This window comes from Fragaria vesca, linkage group LG6 (genome assembly GCF_000184155.1).
Source record: "Fragaria vesca subsp. vesca linkage group LG6, FraVesHawaii_1.0, whole genome shotgun sequence".
NCBI lineage: Eukaryota > Viridiplantae > Streptophyta > Magnoliopsida > Rosales > Rosaceae > Fragaria > Fragaria vesca.
The window spans coordinates 1,473,024-1,489,285 of record NC_020496.1 but is presented as its reverse complement, the minus strand read 5'-3'; the positions used below and the strand labels follow the sequence as shown (position 1 = coordinate 1,489,285).

At 38.4% G+C, this 16,262-nt stretch overlaps 1 protein-coding gene across 1 annotated transcript; it reads left to right on the top strand.

Annotated features, from left to right (window-relative positions):
- The first annotated feature begins 6,018 nt into the window (after positions 1-6,018).
- Positions 6,019-8,331, top strand: LOC101300926. Its single transcript, XM_004302072.1, has 5 exons — positions 6,019-6,188; positions 6,292-6,456; positions 6,571-6,807; positions 7,502-7,735; positions 8,008-8,331. The coding sequence occupies exons 2-5, from the start codon at positions 6,451-6,453 to the stop codon at positions 8,056-8,058; spliced, it is 528 nt and encodes a 175-aa protein (XP_004302120.1). The 5' UTR covers positions 6,019-6,188; positions 6,292-6,450; the 3' UTR covers positions 8,059-8,331.
- The last annotated feature ends 7,931 nt before the right edge of the window (positions 8,332-16,262 follow it).

The window sequence follows — 16,262 nt, the reverse complement described above, 5'->3', positions numbered from 1 at the left end:
GTACCGGGTTCAATGAGCGAATCAAACAGCTTATGCAATTGTCTCTCGCACAAAATGGAAACAAAGCCCTCTTTAAGTCCGCTCCGATTGATTGTTTTTCTCGAGTCCCGACTCATTCAGCAGCTCTATTTCTTGGTTTCTTTTTAGTGACATGCTTTGTATTTCGCCAAGGGTTCCATTTGGTGGAGACTATTGGTGTTGATTTGCAAGGTATCAGAGCACTAAGCTAAACAACACCAAGTCACCAAGATGAAACAAAAACTTGAACTGATTGTGTGAGGTTGGCTTGTAAAGTATCAGAGCACTAAGCTGCTAAACAAAACCAGATCAAACAAAAACTTGAACTGAGAACTTTTCCTTTAGGAACAAACTCTCCTAAAACGTCACAAGGAATAAGCCTTAGCACAGTGCAAAGGTGTCGCACACTTAAATTAGCTTCTGTGAAAAGCAATCAATTAAATTCCGTTAATATCTGGCCACACAAGTTACTCCAAACACTACCAGAGTGAAGATACTGCAAGTGTCAAGAATGGGGATCCATAATAAAAAAAACTATGAATCCAATGGGGTATCCGTTAACAGGTGAAGGACAGTCATTCAATCTTCAAAATCTCCAGCATTCTCCAGTAGATAGTTGGCTGCCAGTTCTTCATTGCGGTCACAAGCCAAAAACGCTTCAATCACCAAAGCTCTATCAAATCCCATTGCCTCAAGCTACAAGGAAGATTACACAGCTGATGAGCCAATATATATATTACACGAATGATTCTACAAGGAACTTTTTCTACCACTCACTGACTCATTCATGAGACTCTTCCCTAAACTAGGTAATTAACTTTTGCATATGATACACTAAGAGGTTAGCAATCAAAATGAATCTCGTTTACCTCTTTTGGTCTGTTAAACCAGGATTAGAGTTGAGTCAAAAAGCCGGTATCATTTCAACTATCTTGACTTCGTTTCTTGAAGCTAGGCCTGTGAGGGGATAGCATGAGCATCATATGAGGATGTTGGTATATTATTTTCTTGGTCGTACGTGCATATACAGGTTGGTGCCTCAATTTATTCTACTTTTGTCTTTATTTATACATCTACCATCTACTTCACTTTCTTTTTGGTCTCTCTTTATATATAGGAGTATTATTTTGTATTCGGCAAAGTTCCTGAAGAGATTGCTTGTGCTACTACCAGGAATATAAAATTACAACTGTACAATTACATATAAGAAATTTAGATTGTTTCAGTGAACAAAGAAGTTGACTCTATTAACATGGAAACCACAAGAAAGAGGGATCTTCATGAACCTTGCGCCTCACGAAGTGTATCTTGCTCAACTTACTTTGACACCACACTAGCTGATCTTGTGTTATAGTTGACATGTTCAGAACCCTTGAAACCAATCTGATGTCAACTCGAGAAAAGAAGCTAAGGTGACCATGATCTGCGCTCTCTTCATCTTCTTCTCCTTCTTCTTCATGCTTTCGGAATCTCTTTATGATCCGGTTCTGACTCCTATTTAGCTCCTTAAGCATCCTTTCTTTTGTCCGAAGATCTGCTTGAATTTGTTTTAAAAGCTCTGGATCCAAGCCAGATGGAAGTGATCTTTTTTGACAAGCAGTAGTTATGTTGGCATTTTTATCAGCTCGAATGAATCGCCATATGGTCCTTATTGATTCTCTCAATGTCTCGACAATGTTAGTGGTAACTTCATTACCTTCCTTTCCTTCCTCCAATCTGTCCTCTCTGATTTCTGGAACTTGTAGAAGCTTATGCATAGCATATCGACTTTTAACATAGTTTTCGACCCTTTGCCCTTGAAAATGTTCATCCTCTACAAATCTTTGTAGGAGCACTTGAAACTGCTGCAACTCTTCTGCGACTTCATTGTATGAATGTATTCGATTGGGGGCATATTCTAAGGCCTTCTCATACTGCCACTGAAGAAACTCCCAAGAAAGGCACAACTGCCCAACATAGATCTTTTCTAACTCACTATGCATTGGATCACAATCTATTTTGAGTCTACAAAGCCTCAAGTTGGAAAGAAAGGATTTGATAGCTGGAGCAAATGATTTGTAGCTCGAAAACAATTTAAGTGAATGTTTGGACTCCAGATCACCTATTGCAAAATTCAAAATATCCAACTTGCGCATTTGAAACTTGTAACTCTTATATGTATCTCCATGTTGGTATATATCAAAAATCTTGAGTGGCTTCAAGTCATCCATATCCAGAGACTCTGATTCTTCAAAAATAGTAGGCAGATCAGTAGTAGCTCTAACTTTCCTGAGCTCCATTTTCAACTTATCTATCGACTTTAAATGTTCACACAAAGCCTCCAATGTGTCCTCAGAAACATCTTTGTCATCAAAACCATCAGGCTTGCGCAATCCAATGTCTTCCAAAGCACTTAGTTCATCATCATCATCCTCCCTTGAACATATCAAATCAGAATCGAATTCCGAACTGGAAACCAACTCATCTTCATGACTAGTAGTAGCCACCGTCTCATCACCAGTACTGTCACTTTCCTCATCTGAATGTGACATGTCTTCCTTCACAACAGAACCAAACTTCACTTCATTATTAACATCTGCTTCTTCTTCGTCATCCGAAACAGAGTTTTCCTCAATCACTATTCTCTTCTCAACCTCCTCTTCCTCAAATGCACCATCTCCAAAACCCTGATCACCTTCTTCCACATGATCATTTGCTTCTATAGAATAACAGTGTGAATTCTGAGCAGATCCATTTTGTGATTCTTCAATGAAGCAACTAGTACTCTTCTTCCCGGCTTGAAAAGCTACATAATCTCCAATCTCATCCACTTTTTCCCGTGTCTTTAATATCTCCCTAGTCTGGTACTCAAATTTAAACACAAAAGTTGGCTCTGGGCACTCTTCTTCATTAGCATCAAAGAATTCAGAATCATCATGTTCTTCTTCTTCGTAACTGTTCCGACATGGAACAGTGGTAGAGAAACCGGAGTTCCTCATCGGGGAAATCTCTTCTACGATCAAGAGTGTGCTGAAAAAACTGAACACAATGGAGTCGGAAAACTGAGCAAGCATTTGCGGCAAAACCCTTGAAAACCCAAGTGGGTATTTGATTTGGGGTTTAATCTGGGAAATGCTTTGGAGAGTTGAAATATGTGAATGGGAAATTTGGGTTGGCAAAGATTATATAGAGGGGTGGGTTGCTTTGTTGTGCAATTGTGCTTCCTATGAACTTAGGGAAGGGTATTTTAGGGAAGAAATGCCTAAATGAAGCAGGACATGGTATTTCCGGAAGAAAATCCTAAACGAAATTGGACATTAGAAGATAATTGAGTATACCTGTGATATTGTGGTACAAGCCTAATAGGAACAGAGTTCACCAGAGGAGCCCAAAGCTTCTTTATGAAAGTTCAAGCCCGTGTTTATGGACTCATTATGTGCATTAGTAGGTCCAAGTTCAAATCCAGACCCAAATTGGAGCTGAAAGCCGAGGAAAGGAATAAAAACAAAATAAATATTTGAATAAATGGGCAACTACTAACTAAGTAACTAGTAGACATCTATGGGGTATGACATTGACGAACCAAGAATGGACTAGACTAGGCAAAAATTGTGTCCCCCTCAAACACACTACTGAGTATAAAGTGAGTCGATCGACCCGCGGATAAACATTATGTGTATCGTAAGATATTTGACGGAAAAAGGATACTCGGCATGTAATAAGAGATTGCAAAACTTACTTAAGTTTTTTTTGACAGTATAGTTTTTTTTTTTTGTCTCCGGCCATAATTCCGATATAAAAGAAACTGCTCACTCTTTTAAAAACGTGAGGACTAGACCATCCTAATCACGACCACAACCACAACCCTCCTGGCTACGTTGCCGACCTGGGTCCGTTTGGACGGACACCTCTCCACATTTTACTAAATGGTGTGAAATGGCTATTAGGACCTGACCCCAATCCAGGGAAGGAATCGTGGGTTTTAGGACACAGTATTGGGGCCATCCTTCGTTTTTGGACTTTTTATCAAAATCCTAATGCTTTGGTCGGTTGGCAGTGTCGTTTACTCGCTCACACTGCCACACATGTGTGTGTGTCTAGGACGTGATAGTGTTGACTTCTTACCTCACACACCTTTACTCTGGTCAATTCGGCGGACCCCTACCCTTAACCATACCCTACACCACGTCACCACCCCTATTTCATATCTGCATGCCAATCCATCGGCGACACAGCCATGTTTTTTGGGGTTCTCCCATAATATTATTTAGGTCAATATTTGCACCGCCCCCAAAGCTTACGAGTCAATTCCTCTCTTTTTTACAGCTTCTTGATCAGAAATTTTTGAGCAGTGCAGTAAAACTTGTAAAACAAGAAAGAAAGAAGAGTCAAAATTTAGGGACTACTCCTCGAGGGAAGCAATTCTCGATGCCCCTTCCCTTCTGCTGCGCTTGGGTTTTCTTCTTCCCCATAAACAAACGAGAAAAAGAATCTGTAAATATCTCTGGGGAGGATGTTTTTCAAGATCTGAGTGTGTTCATTAATCTTGACTATATGTATTTACAAGGATTAGATTATAGTTTGATTTTGGTATAGTCACAGATTCTCAGGCAGCTTCACATGCATGAGCTTCTGGCATTATTGGTGCTCTGGTTTGGTTTTCAAATGGAGCTAGCTTATTCTGGCTTTGAGAGAAGAACCTTTTACTAATAATAATCACCACCTCCAGCTCTAGGTCAGTGTAAAACCGTAAACAATCGAGATGCCCCCATTTTGGTATCTCAGTAATTGACTTTGGTTTGTTTAACTAGAAAGTGTTCATCATTAGCTTCTTAATTGGGTAGAATTCTTTGCCTCATTTGGTTCCTCTTCTTTTGGCAATTTACTCACACAAAGATATGTACTTATAGTACCTTGTAAATCATAATGGGAAACTAAGACTAAAAGTTGTCATTGAGCCTTTAAGAGTGTCCTTCGGCAAACATTTGTGCAAGATCCAGTGGAGATTTATGGACACATTGTTCTAGTAATCTTGCAACACACATTGGATTAGAGATTGTTGTCTATGAACTCACTCCCTTAACTCTTAAATCTTAATATATGATGAAAATATTTGATTTCTGAAACTTTTCTCAATACATTAGTGCATCATATAGTTTATTTATAGATGCGTCCAACCATACACACGTTTGTATGTTAAGTTACGATCTCCTCAATTATGTGATAGATCACACAAAAATCATTTCATCCCATCCGAGCAGAATTGAGCATGTTACTAATCACATTGTTTGATGCTCACGGCAATTATCTAACTCTAGTTTTCTTAACCATGTTAGGGCTTGGTTTTTGTGTACATATTTGATCTTGTCATGTCCAGACTCTTGAGAATAAACATTTACCTCTGCAAACTGAGGTCAAGCCATTTCAGTGATTTCACATGGCTTCTGGTCATGTAATATGTGCTGTTCAATATCCACATGCATGACCATCCCCCTCCTTATGCAGCAGCTTGGTGCTACAAGCTAGAAAATGGACAAGATCCCTTATTAATGGGCGTTTTCACTTCTCCAAAAAGTCCTATTCCCAAACTCACCTTTTCCCTTGTCTAGATTATAGAACCACCCAGCCACCCACCACACCCGACAGTAGTAGCAGCAGCAGCAACCAAAAGTTCAGCAGCAGCTATTCACATTAAAAATTCAATGCCCTTTTCAACCTGTCCATACCTCCTCTCATGCTTCTGCCTATAGTTGAGTTGAATTCACTCTTTCACAATTTTTTTTTATAAAAAAAACACTGGTTAAATTTCAGTGTAGGCCCCTACCCTGTCTGGGGAAAACCCTCTTATAGAACTGCCATATTTATAAGGGTCTCTCTCTCCCTCCAGGCATGGCTGCAATGTGGCATTGGACTCTTGCATACTTCCATAGCCACTGAGTCAACTAAAAGCACTTACCTCCACCACAAAAGCTAAAAGCAGCTTTTCTCCTCCTTCCTTTTCTCTCATTGCACCAGAGTAGTCCAAAGTCCAAACCAACCCAACTCTGATCTCTATCTCTTTAAGCAACTGTAAGCATCATAATTCATAAGTCACAGCAGCTTGGTAGCCCATCCCCCTAAAACAAGGTCCCTTTGTTGTTCAGAACCTGAGGCTACTGACCTAACTGTGCTGTATTGCCATAAAAGTCCAAGTAAGATCCATCCATCTCTGTACTATCTCTCTCTTTTCCCCTAGATTCCCTCTTCTTCTCCTTCTTCACATTCTGACCCAGTATTTATATCCCTCCTCTGGAGCTTCTCTGCACAACCCCACCTCCCTCCTTGCCTCGTTTAACCTGTCTCTCTCCCTTTTTAATTCCCACCCTTTTCACCGTTCTTCTCCAACTTTCCCTTTCAATTTCCACCCTTTAAAAAGCTTATTGGTTTCTTGCTGTCTTGGCCATTTCTTCCACAATGGATGTAAGTAATTTTCTTCCAAACAATATTCCCGTGTTAGCTTCACTTGTTTGATATCGTTGTTTTAAGTAGTTTATCTTGCTGAATTATCATGGATGTGGTTGATGGTGGTGGCAGGACTACTATAAACGGAGCGGTCAAATTCCGGCGTTTGGGGACTGGGATTATGCCAATGAGCTGCCAATCACTCAGTATTTTGAGTGTGCAAGGCAAGCTGGTTTGATCAGGTTCAGCTCTTCTTCTGGTGAGAGCGATGTTCCGGCAGCCTATCTGCATGCTGACTTGTATGCTGTTGATGTTAAGAAGATGAAGAAGAAGCCTTCTCGTGTTGTTGTTGCTCCTAATTCTCGAAAGGTTCCAACTTTTACTCTTTTAACTCCTTATTATGGATTCTTGTTGCGAATCTGTGTCAAATTTGGGAAGAAAAGGTTGCATCTTTTCATTCCTATGGTCATTGGGATATTTCTGATCCCAGAAAATGGTGATATTTTTGTCACTACTGGGTGGTTGAGTTTTAATGGTGGTCTGCAATTTTTGGTTGGTTTATAATGAGCTATGGAGGTACTAGGTGTCTTTCTGTCTTTCATTTTCTTAGTTTAAGTAACTCCTCCCATCATGTTTTTCATTACTATGAACACCTAAGACAGACTCAAAGTTTTTAAGATTGAATGCCATGCCCTATGATTTTAAAAGAAATTAAACCCATTTCAAAAACTCAGGACTTTGAAACTATGATTTTGAAGTACTCGATTTGCTAATGTTTGCTGGTACATTATACTTGAGTAGATACTTGCACACTCGTATTTTCCAACACCATGTCTATATAAATATGATTATTTCAGTTTCCTCTTACCAATGTGACACGTTGTAAGATCAAATCATACTCGACCAGTTTTCTGTTTTGAGTGACCAAATTAACATACACCTAAGCACCCATCAATGTCATTCAGTAAGTAAAAGCTGTTGATGAAGTGGCGATGAGAGGACTAATGAAATGATGTCGTTTTATGTCTACTCATGACTTATGATGGTGACACTGTAATTGCAGACAACTGCAAGAGGGAGAGAAAAGAGATGCACTCAAAACCCGCATGTCAAGGAGCAAAAGAAGCAGCAGCATCAAGCTAAGGTCCATGACGAAGTGACTGAACCGTCAAAGCTACACTACCAGCAGTATCACACTCGCCGCAACGATGCCGTTTTGCGACCAAGGAGGCCTCCCAAGCCGGTTGATGAAGACCTCTACAAGATACCACCTGAGCTCCTTCACTCTACCAAGCGGGTGTGTACAAACATATATTCTCAATCTCAGACTCTATAATATGAAATTCTGACTCATGATGCACCAAAATGGTCTAAAGTTTCACATGATGAGTTTGAAAAAAATGGCCTCTAGTGGATTATGTCACAAATTTCAAACCCATTTTCGACTCCGAATTGACTGATGCCTACTTAGAACTTAATCTATGCTGGTTAAATTTTTCTTTTCATGTGTTTTTCTCAACATTGGCAGCTGGACAATAATTGTACTCGATGTTATTTTGGTTTTTGCAGAAGAAAATGCTGGGATTGTTCTCTTGCTTGGTGCCTGCTTGTGCTTCATGAGTTTGGAATCCACAGGGAGGGGGAGGGGGTAATCATTTGCTCCTAGGAAAGGAAAGAATGCCCCTATAGCGATTGATCACTAGGGAAATATGTCACAAACACTAGTACTGCTGCTCTTATTTTGATGGGGATGTAACAATCAGCAATAGATAACTTTGACGTTAATGCCATTAGGATTCACTCTTTTGTTCTTTTTAACTTTTTGAGCTGATGTCAAAGACCAAGAAAGGTTAATTTGTATCCTACATTGCTAATGATAGTTATTTCACCCTCAAAATCACATCTCCAAATGTTACACCATTAACTTGGTATACATACTTCCAAACAACTCATCAAGAAACACAAAATCTCAACCTCCTGACTACAGAGCTTTTACTGCAAGATGCAAATTGGAGAAGCCAATGCTGTAGCACAAAATGAAATTGAAATGAAGTTCAACATCATACTTGGTTAACCAAAGTCCCACTTTACTAGACAATGTTGTATCAACAATACAGCAGTAGTGATACTTAAATCATGACAGAATCGGAACTTAAGGATGTAATTTGAAATGCTCTTACAGTGCATGAAGTATTGCAACCTAGATAATATAAGCGCCACAATTACTACATGCACACCAATTCAATAGATGAAGGCACTTTTCGTTTAAGGCATCGCATAGCATGATGTCTCGCCGCAGCTTCTTGTCTTTCGCTGTTCACTGTTTGCAAACCCAGATTACAAATAGGTTTGATAACAATTTTCTCCAATGCAGCGGCATTATGGATCAAATACATGACATGCTTAACACATGATCTACCCCGGTAGTTTTCTATTTTAACTTCCTTGAGGTGATAATGAGGACAATGTGCCATTTTCTTTACGTTTCCTATTACCTTGTAGTATTCACGGGTCACATATCGCTCCAACTACACCAAGAAAACAATTTCAGCAGACATCAAATGCTGCAGATGGAATTAGGTTAAGGAAGAACCAGAAAGCGATGTCGATCAACAATCAACACGAGAAGAGAATATCACAAATGCTTAACCTGTTTATGTCGTCCTTCTTGAATCCCAACTCTATTCAAGGGCTAAAACAATGTGGTTTAGGTACATTCCTAATAAACCAAAGATAAATAATGCTTATTGAGTTATTTCTCATTATCTCCATTACCATGATCTGAATTCCTTGATTGTGTAGTAGCTTCTTGATTAACTATTATGCATTTTCAACTATGAATAGTCTTATTTACTACTACATAGCCAAGTGACATACCTTCAACACAAGTTTTTCCAAATAAGGAGATGCCTCCAGGAAAGATAGCATGTACTGAAGACCCCTCTCGCTGTCTTGTTCAACTGTAAGTTCCAAATGCTTGAGATTCGCAAAATGGGGGAATACAAGACTGGAATCGTAGTCCTGAAAATAATGTACAGTAAGAAACAATTGCCATTTGGAGAATAGTAGGAGAACTACAATTTTGAACCACTTATTCTAATATGTATGGAATGTGTTTTTCACATTGATGCAGTTTACCACAAATATATTGTTCACCTATCTCAACAAGAAGAGAAAACCAAAACACTATAAATATATACACTAACCATTACACTAATATTCAGCATGAGCATCTCCAGATGAGTACAGCGTGAAATTTGAGTAAAGAAACGCGGTAAATCCATGGACCTAGATATTTTGTAGGAGACCTCAACAAGTGATGGTACATTACTGATGAGAAGTAGGCTAATCTCAGCACCTTGAGAAATAGTTAAAGAAACCAGGTTTGTGTCACTAATCTGAACGCTATTGAGGCCATCACAACTGAGTAGCTCTAGATACTTCAATGCAATCGAGGGTCCAGCAACTCTCAGACCAACCAAACTTCCGGTAGACTTCACACTTAATCTCTCAAGAACTGGACAGTTATATAAGAAGTGCTCAAGAACTTCTTGAGACACATCAACATTCGTGAAACGAAGAACTCTAAGAAAACTAAATCCAATACTGCATGCAGAATCCAAATGCTTAAGCTGCAAGTCGGACTCCATTTCCAAACCTAAAAGCTTCGGTGGAAACTGATACATATAGTTACGATTTATCCAGTTAGGTCCCCTCACTCCACTGAGGATATATACGCTCCGAAATTCCAATTCAAGTTCTTGAACTCTCTTATTCATCGCAAATTCAAACCAACTATCAACCGATTTTGTAAAGCGAAAATCTAGATCAAAGCAAACCCTAAATCGTTCAATGGTGGAGGCTCTATGTTTTCCTATCACAGAGTCTACCCGATCGATATATCTGCGGCTTTCCTGGTCCATTTCTTCAGGTTCAAGTCCATGAAAGCGAGCAAAGAGTTGATCGTCCTCATCAAAATCAAGAGAAGCACTAAACTTCCACACATGCTCCCATCTCCTAGAAAGGACACAAGTCGCTGCGGCATCCTTTAAGGGCAACAAGGACACTATACCAATAACAATGTCATCTGGCAAAGCACTGATCCTGTCCACCAAGCTATCTTCTCCTTCTAGTTTCTGCTTCTTTCCCGATCTCTTTCTTTCCCGTTTTGCCCTAGATATTTTCCGGGAGGTGTGCTCATCAGGCATCTAATACATAAACAGACAACGAGTTAAGGCTTGCAGGTTCGTTCATTATTAGCATCAAGTCATGAAACTGGATTTACAAGAAGGGTAACCGAAGAAATGAAAGAAATCACACCATATGAAACTTTTGTAACAAGTAAAGAAAGAAGGTTAATCAAAAAATGATCGATATAGATAACAGTTAGAGATTGATCTACGTAGGAGACATACATTCATCGGCGATGAAATATTTCTTGGGCTGCTTTCCTCGTACGCCTGAAGCTCGCGAGAGCAGTCATGGCGGTCATGAATTTTCATTAGGGTTCATAGAGATAGAGAATGCAAATTCTGTTATACGACTTGGAACAACGACGCCGTTTTGTTTGAGTGCTCAAAATTTCTTACATAGGCTTTCGATTGTTGGAGTTTTCCCATTATGTGGGCTAGGTGGAGGTTTGCACGCCTAGGCGGTGGGCCAGCTGGCACATTTCCTGGGTGGTCCATAAAAGCGTGTGATCAAATAAGCCCAAACAGTTCTTTTTGTTTTTTTGAGAGCCCAAACAGTTATTTTTTCTTAAATCGTGAAGACGGAAACTAGCACATTTAAAAACATAGGTGACTGGAATTTTTTTGACAATAGGATTCCCTACGTTTTTGTCTCAGAAACTTGTGCACTTCAAAATGCTACATGAGGTAAATCTACTATTAATAAAGCTATAAGAATTTTTTGACTTTGTTAACGGTTAAGTTTTTAAACTACCTTAATTACCCTTTCATTATTACATTATAAAACACTGTTAATGTCTCAAGGTTTTAGTGGTAATTTGATAATTATAAAACCAAAAATAGAAAAAAGAAAAAGAAAACAAACGTGGGAGTCCTAGATTCATGGATAGTAAACTTGCAGTAACTACTTTTACAATTGTAATGGTAAAAGAAAATGTTTTAACAAAATTAATTTAAAATAATTATCGCTAGAAATTGAAAAAAATAAAATAAAAAGAGCAAATTGGCATGCGCGAAATGCGCCAAGAGGCTAGTTGTATTTGAACCTGTAATATATTATGCAAAGCACAACAATTACTACATGCACACAAATTCAATAGACGAAGGCGCTTTTCCTTTAAGGAGTTGCATTGCATGATTTCTTGCCCGAGCTGTTTCTTTTTCACTCCACTCATTCCGCTCACCAGGTGATGCCCGATGATGAACAGGTTTAATGACAATTTTCTCCAATGCCACGGCATTATTGATCAAATACGTGACATACTTGGCACATGGTCCGCCCGAATACTCTTTTATTTCAACTACCTTTAGGTGATAGTGAGGGCGATGGGCCACTTCTGTTATATTTCCTGTATACATGTAGTATTCGTGGGGCGCATATCGATCCATCTACAACAAGATTTTTTTTTTTTTCATCAGACATCAAATTCATGAACAATAACTCACATACATAAGTCAGAATTTGGTAAAGGATGAACCATACAGAGAATTCACGAATCAACATGAGAAAAGTAAATGACAAATAGTCAATCAGTTTCGGTCCATCTTCAATCCTTTAGCAACTCTAACAGTTTCTCCATATTTCGATTATTTATTCTCTATTTTAGGGAAAAACTTTTCACTCTATCTTCAATCTCTTAGCAACTTCAACAACTTCCTCATATTTTGATTATTTATAACTATCCCTAAAATAGTGATAGTCAGGAAAGAAAAAACGAAATTCCCTAAATTTAAAGCAACCTACAAAATGTTAAGAAAGAAATATGAAGATTTTGAAAATTGTTGTAAAATGGAGAATCTATTTTGAAACAGAAACATTAAAAATATTGAAGTTGTCGGAGTTGCTAAAAACAAAGTGGATTTGGTCTATTCATATCATTCATATTAAACCAAGATAACAATTTTTACCTTTAGTATGATCTCAATTCTTTGTTTGTGTATTGGCCTGGATAGCTTTTAGATTAATTATTATGCATTAATGAATACTGATTTTTCACCCGTAAAACCAAGTAACATACCTCCAACACAAGTTTTTCCAAATAAGGAGATGCATACAGGAAACACATGGCATTCTGGAAACCCATGGAGCGGCCTTCATCAACCTCAAGTTTCAAATGCTTGAGCTTTGCAAAATTGGGAAATACAAGACATGGATCATGGTCCTGAAAACAAAGAACAGTAAGAACGAATTGTCATTTTTAAGAATGGGCGGTGAACCACATTTTGACGAACCCTTTTTAAACCATTTGATGTGACAACTAGACATTAATATCTCAACCATTTGTTATTAACAATATAGTTGTGTATCACTTTTAGACTGCATCGATGTGAATACACACACATATAACATACCAGACACACCTACCCAAACAAATAGAAAAGAAAACCAAAACACAAGAAATATATACACTAACCACTACGAGCTTCAGCTTGAGCTTCTCCAGTTGAGGGCAGCATGAAATTTGAGTAAGGAATTGCGGTAAATCCATGGACCTAGATGTATCGTAGGAGATCTCAACAAGTGATGGTACATTATTGAGAAGTAGGCTAATCTCTGCATCTTGAGAAATAGTTAAAGAAACCAGGTTTGTGTCGCAAATCTGAACGCTCCTGAGGCCACACTCAATTAGCTCTAGATACTTCAATGTAATCGAGGGACCAGAAACTCTCAAACCAACCAAACTGTTGGTCGACCACACAGTTAATCTCTCAAGAACTGGACAATTATACAAGAAGTGCTCAAGAACTTCTTGAGTCACATGAACATAATCGAAACAAAGAACTCGAAGAAATTTAAATCCAGTACTGTACCCAGGAGTGTCAGCAAAATCTAAACGCTTAAGCTTCAAGTCAGATTCTTTTTCCAAACCTAAAAGTTTTTGGGGAAATGAATACATATTACTATGATCCGTCAATTCAAGTATTTGAACTCTCTTATTCATTGCAAATTCGATCCATCTATCAACAAAGAAGCTTAGACAATGACGGTTTAAACCAAAGCAAACCCTGAATCGTGTGATGGTTGGGGCTCTATGTTTTCCTATAACAGAGTCTACCCAACCGATAAATCTGCGGTATTCCTGGTCTTTTTCTTTGGTTAGTCTACGAGAGCAAGTTAAATATAGATAATCCTCAAAACTAAGTTCAAAATCAAGAGAAGCACTAAACTTCCACACATGCTCCCATCTCCTAGAGAGGACACAAAGTCGCTGCGGCATCCTTTAAGGGCAACAAGGACACTATACCAATAACAATGTCATCTGGCAAAGCACTGATCCTATCCACCAAGCTATCTTCTCCTTCTAGTCCCACTCTTTTTCTTTCCCGTTTTGCCCTACACCTTTTCCGGGAGGTGTTCTCAGACATCTATAAAGGATAAACAGATAATTAAATTTACAAGAATGATTATCAAAGCGAACAGGACAATCACAACCTATGAAAATTTTGGAGTTATCATACATGAAATTGATATCAAACAAGCTCAAAATCTCTAAAGCATAATCAAATACAAAAAAATACAGAGGAAGAAATCGGATACCTGAGTTGATGAACTTCGTTAGAAACGTGAAAATTTTTATTAGGGTTTATCTAGAGAACGAATTTGGGGACTTTTTTTATCGGTATTGTGTTAGGATCAGAATCCACATATAAAAGAAAAACTAAGAAATTAAGGGAAATCTAAGGAAATAAACTAAACAACATTCGTATCATTCATCAATATTGATTCTAGATAGATTAGAGACTTATAAAGATGGAATTCTATGTTACAATCAAGGAGAATAACCTCTTATGATAACTACCTACTTACATAGACCAAATGGGCTCCTACGGTTGCTACTATCATATGGGCCAAGTCCATTACATAATACAAGGAAGAACATACACATTAGAGATAGAGTATAGATTCGTGTTCCATCATATTGGTACTTTATTTAGGTTTGGGAGGCGAGACGGTGCAACCGTGCAAGTGCAACTAACCAAAACGACGCCACTTAGATGGTAGTTGTGTTGGCACGCTCAATTTGTTTCCTATGGTTTTGAGGGTTGGCGCTCAATTATACGGGTATTGGGACTACTACAGTAGGACGTTGTTTATGTATGAACTATTTCTCTTGACATATTTGGCCTACTACGGTGCTGCCTTTTGGTTATCTAAAATTCGGAAAGTTTTTGTATACACGACGGTGCAAGTATAGACTCGGTGTCATGATTCATGAAATACTCTCGACCTTAATTTGTGACCATGATTAGTAGTAATGGTATCTTCTGAGATGAGAAGCTTCAATTCCCCGTTGATTGTGGGCTCTCATTGTTTAAGCAGGGAAGAACACTGAACAATTCCATGATCATATTAATGGACCATCTTTTTTCTTTATGGTCTTGTCATACTCAGAGCAACTCCATCATCCCTTACCTCTCAAGGACCACTCCAACCGAAAGCAGATCAAAAATGCAGCTAAAAGGTTTCTAGTCTAGTAGATAATTGTTCATAGCAAATCACATTCCTATACTACACGCGGAACAAATAATATCATACTCATCGTAACTCAATCGGATGACTAAACAATATTCGTGACAAAATAAGTTTCGCAAGATGATGTAGACAATGGATTTCACACTTTGATTTACAAAATTACATATGTATGAGAAGATAAAATCATATTCCTATTGGTGAAATCAGATTCTTTATCTTCATGAATCTTTAGCTTTATTGAAAGGATGGGACCAGCAAATGACATATGATCACAAGCAGGCTGCATATGAGTGGAATTGAGTTGTCTACTTGTTCTGGTTGGGTTCCATACTAAGTGACATGGATAGGGTCTGCAATGTCTTCTAGTGAACTGTGGTTAGCATTTTCTTATGCGTTACAATCTTGGGACTAGGACTTGGAGATTTTTCTTCACCCCTCAAAGTATAGAACCTGAATGTCTGCACATTCAAAAGGCCAATTTTCCACCAGAATCAGATTCTGCAGAAGCTGATGTACACCTACTGTCATGTCATGTAGGCATGTACATTGTTCAGTATACATATCTATCCATAACCAAAGACTATTTGCACTTCAAAACCAAGTTGATTAGCGTGTTAAAACTTCTTCTAATGACAAAGAGAAGACTAGTGAAAACAGGAGCATCATAATTATTCTTCCTCCACTGAAGTTCAAGATCAAGCAGCCTAGCTTCTCTAGGTGTTGCATCATTGAAGTTATATTCTACAGTTCACCTACCACATTTAGATTTGTAATGTGATCTTGGTGATGGAATAGTGAGTCAGCTTCAGCATGAAAGACCAGATTTCAGCATCACTCTCCGCCCTAATTACCTCTTTTTCCTTCTCTTTTGTATTAAAGTTAAGCACAATTCTTATGGCACCGTCAGGAAAAGTCATAATCAAAGATTAAAGCAGAATACTTTGTCCACTAATTTGGATTAGTGCATTAAGACAAAGGAGGTTTTGAAATTATGCAGCATGGTGCATCAGCTTGCCGACACTCCTAAAGTTGAACAAGGAAGACCCTACAGATCCATCTTATTCAATAGGCCTTGACCAAATCCTTTTTGAACGAGGACAACATACCAAATATCAGCATTTGGAGTCAAATTATCCAAATGAATCAATGTTGTCATTTCA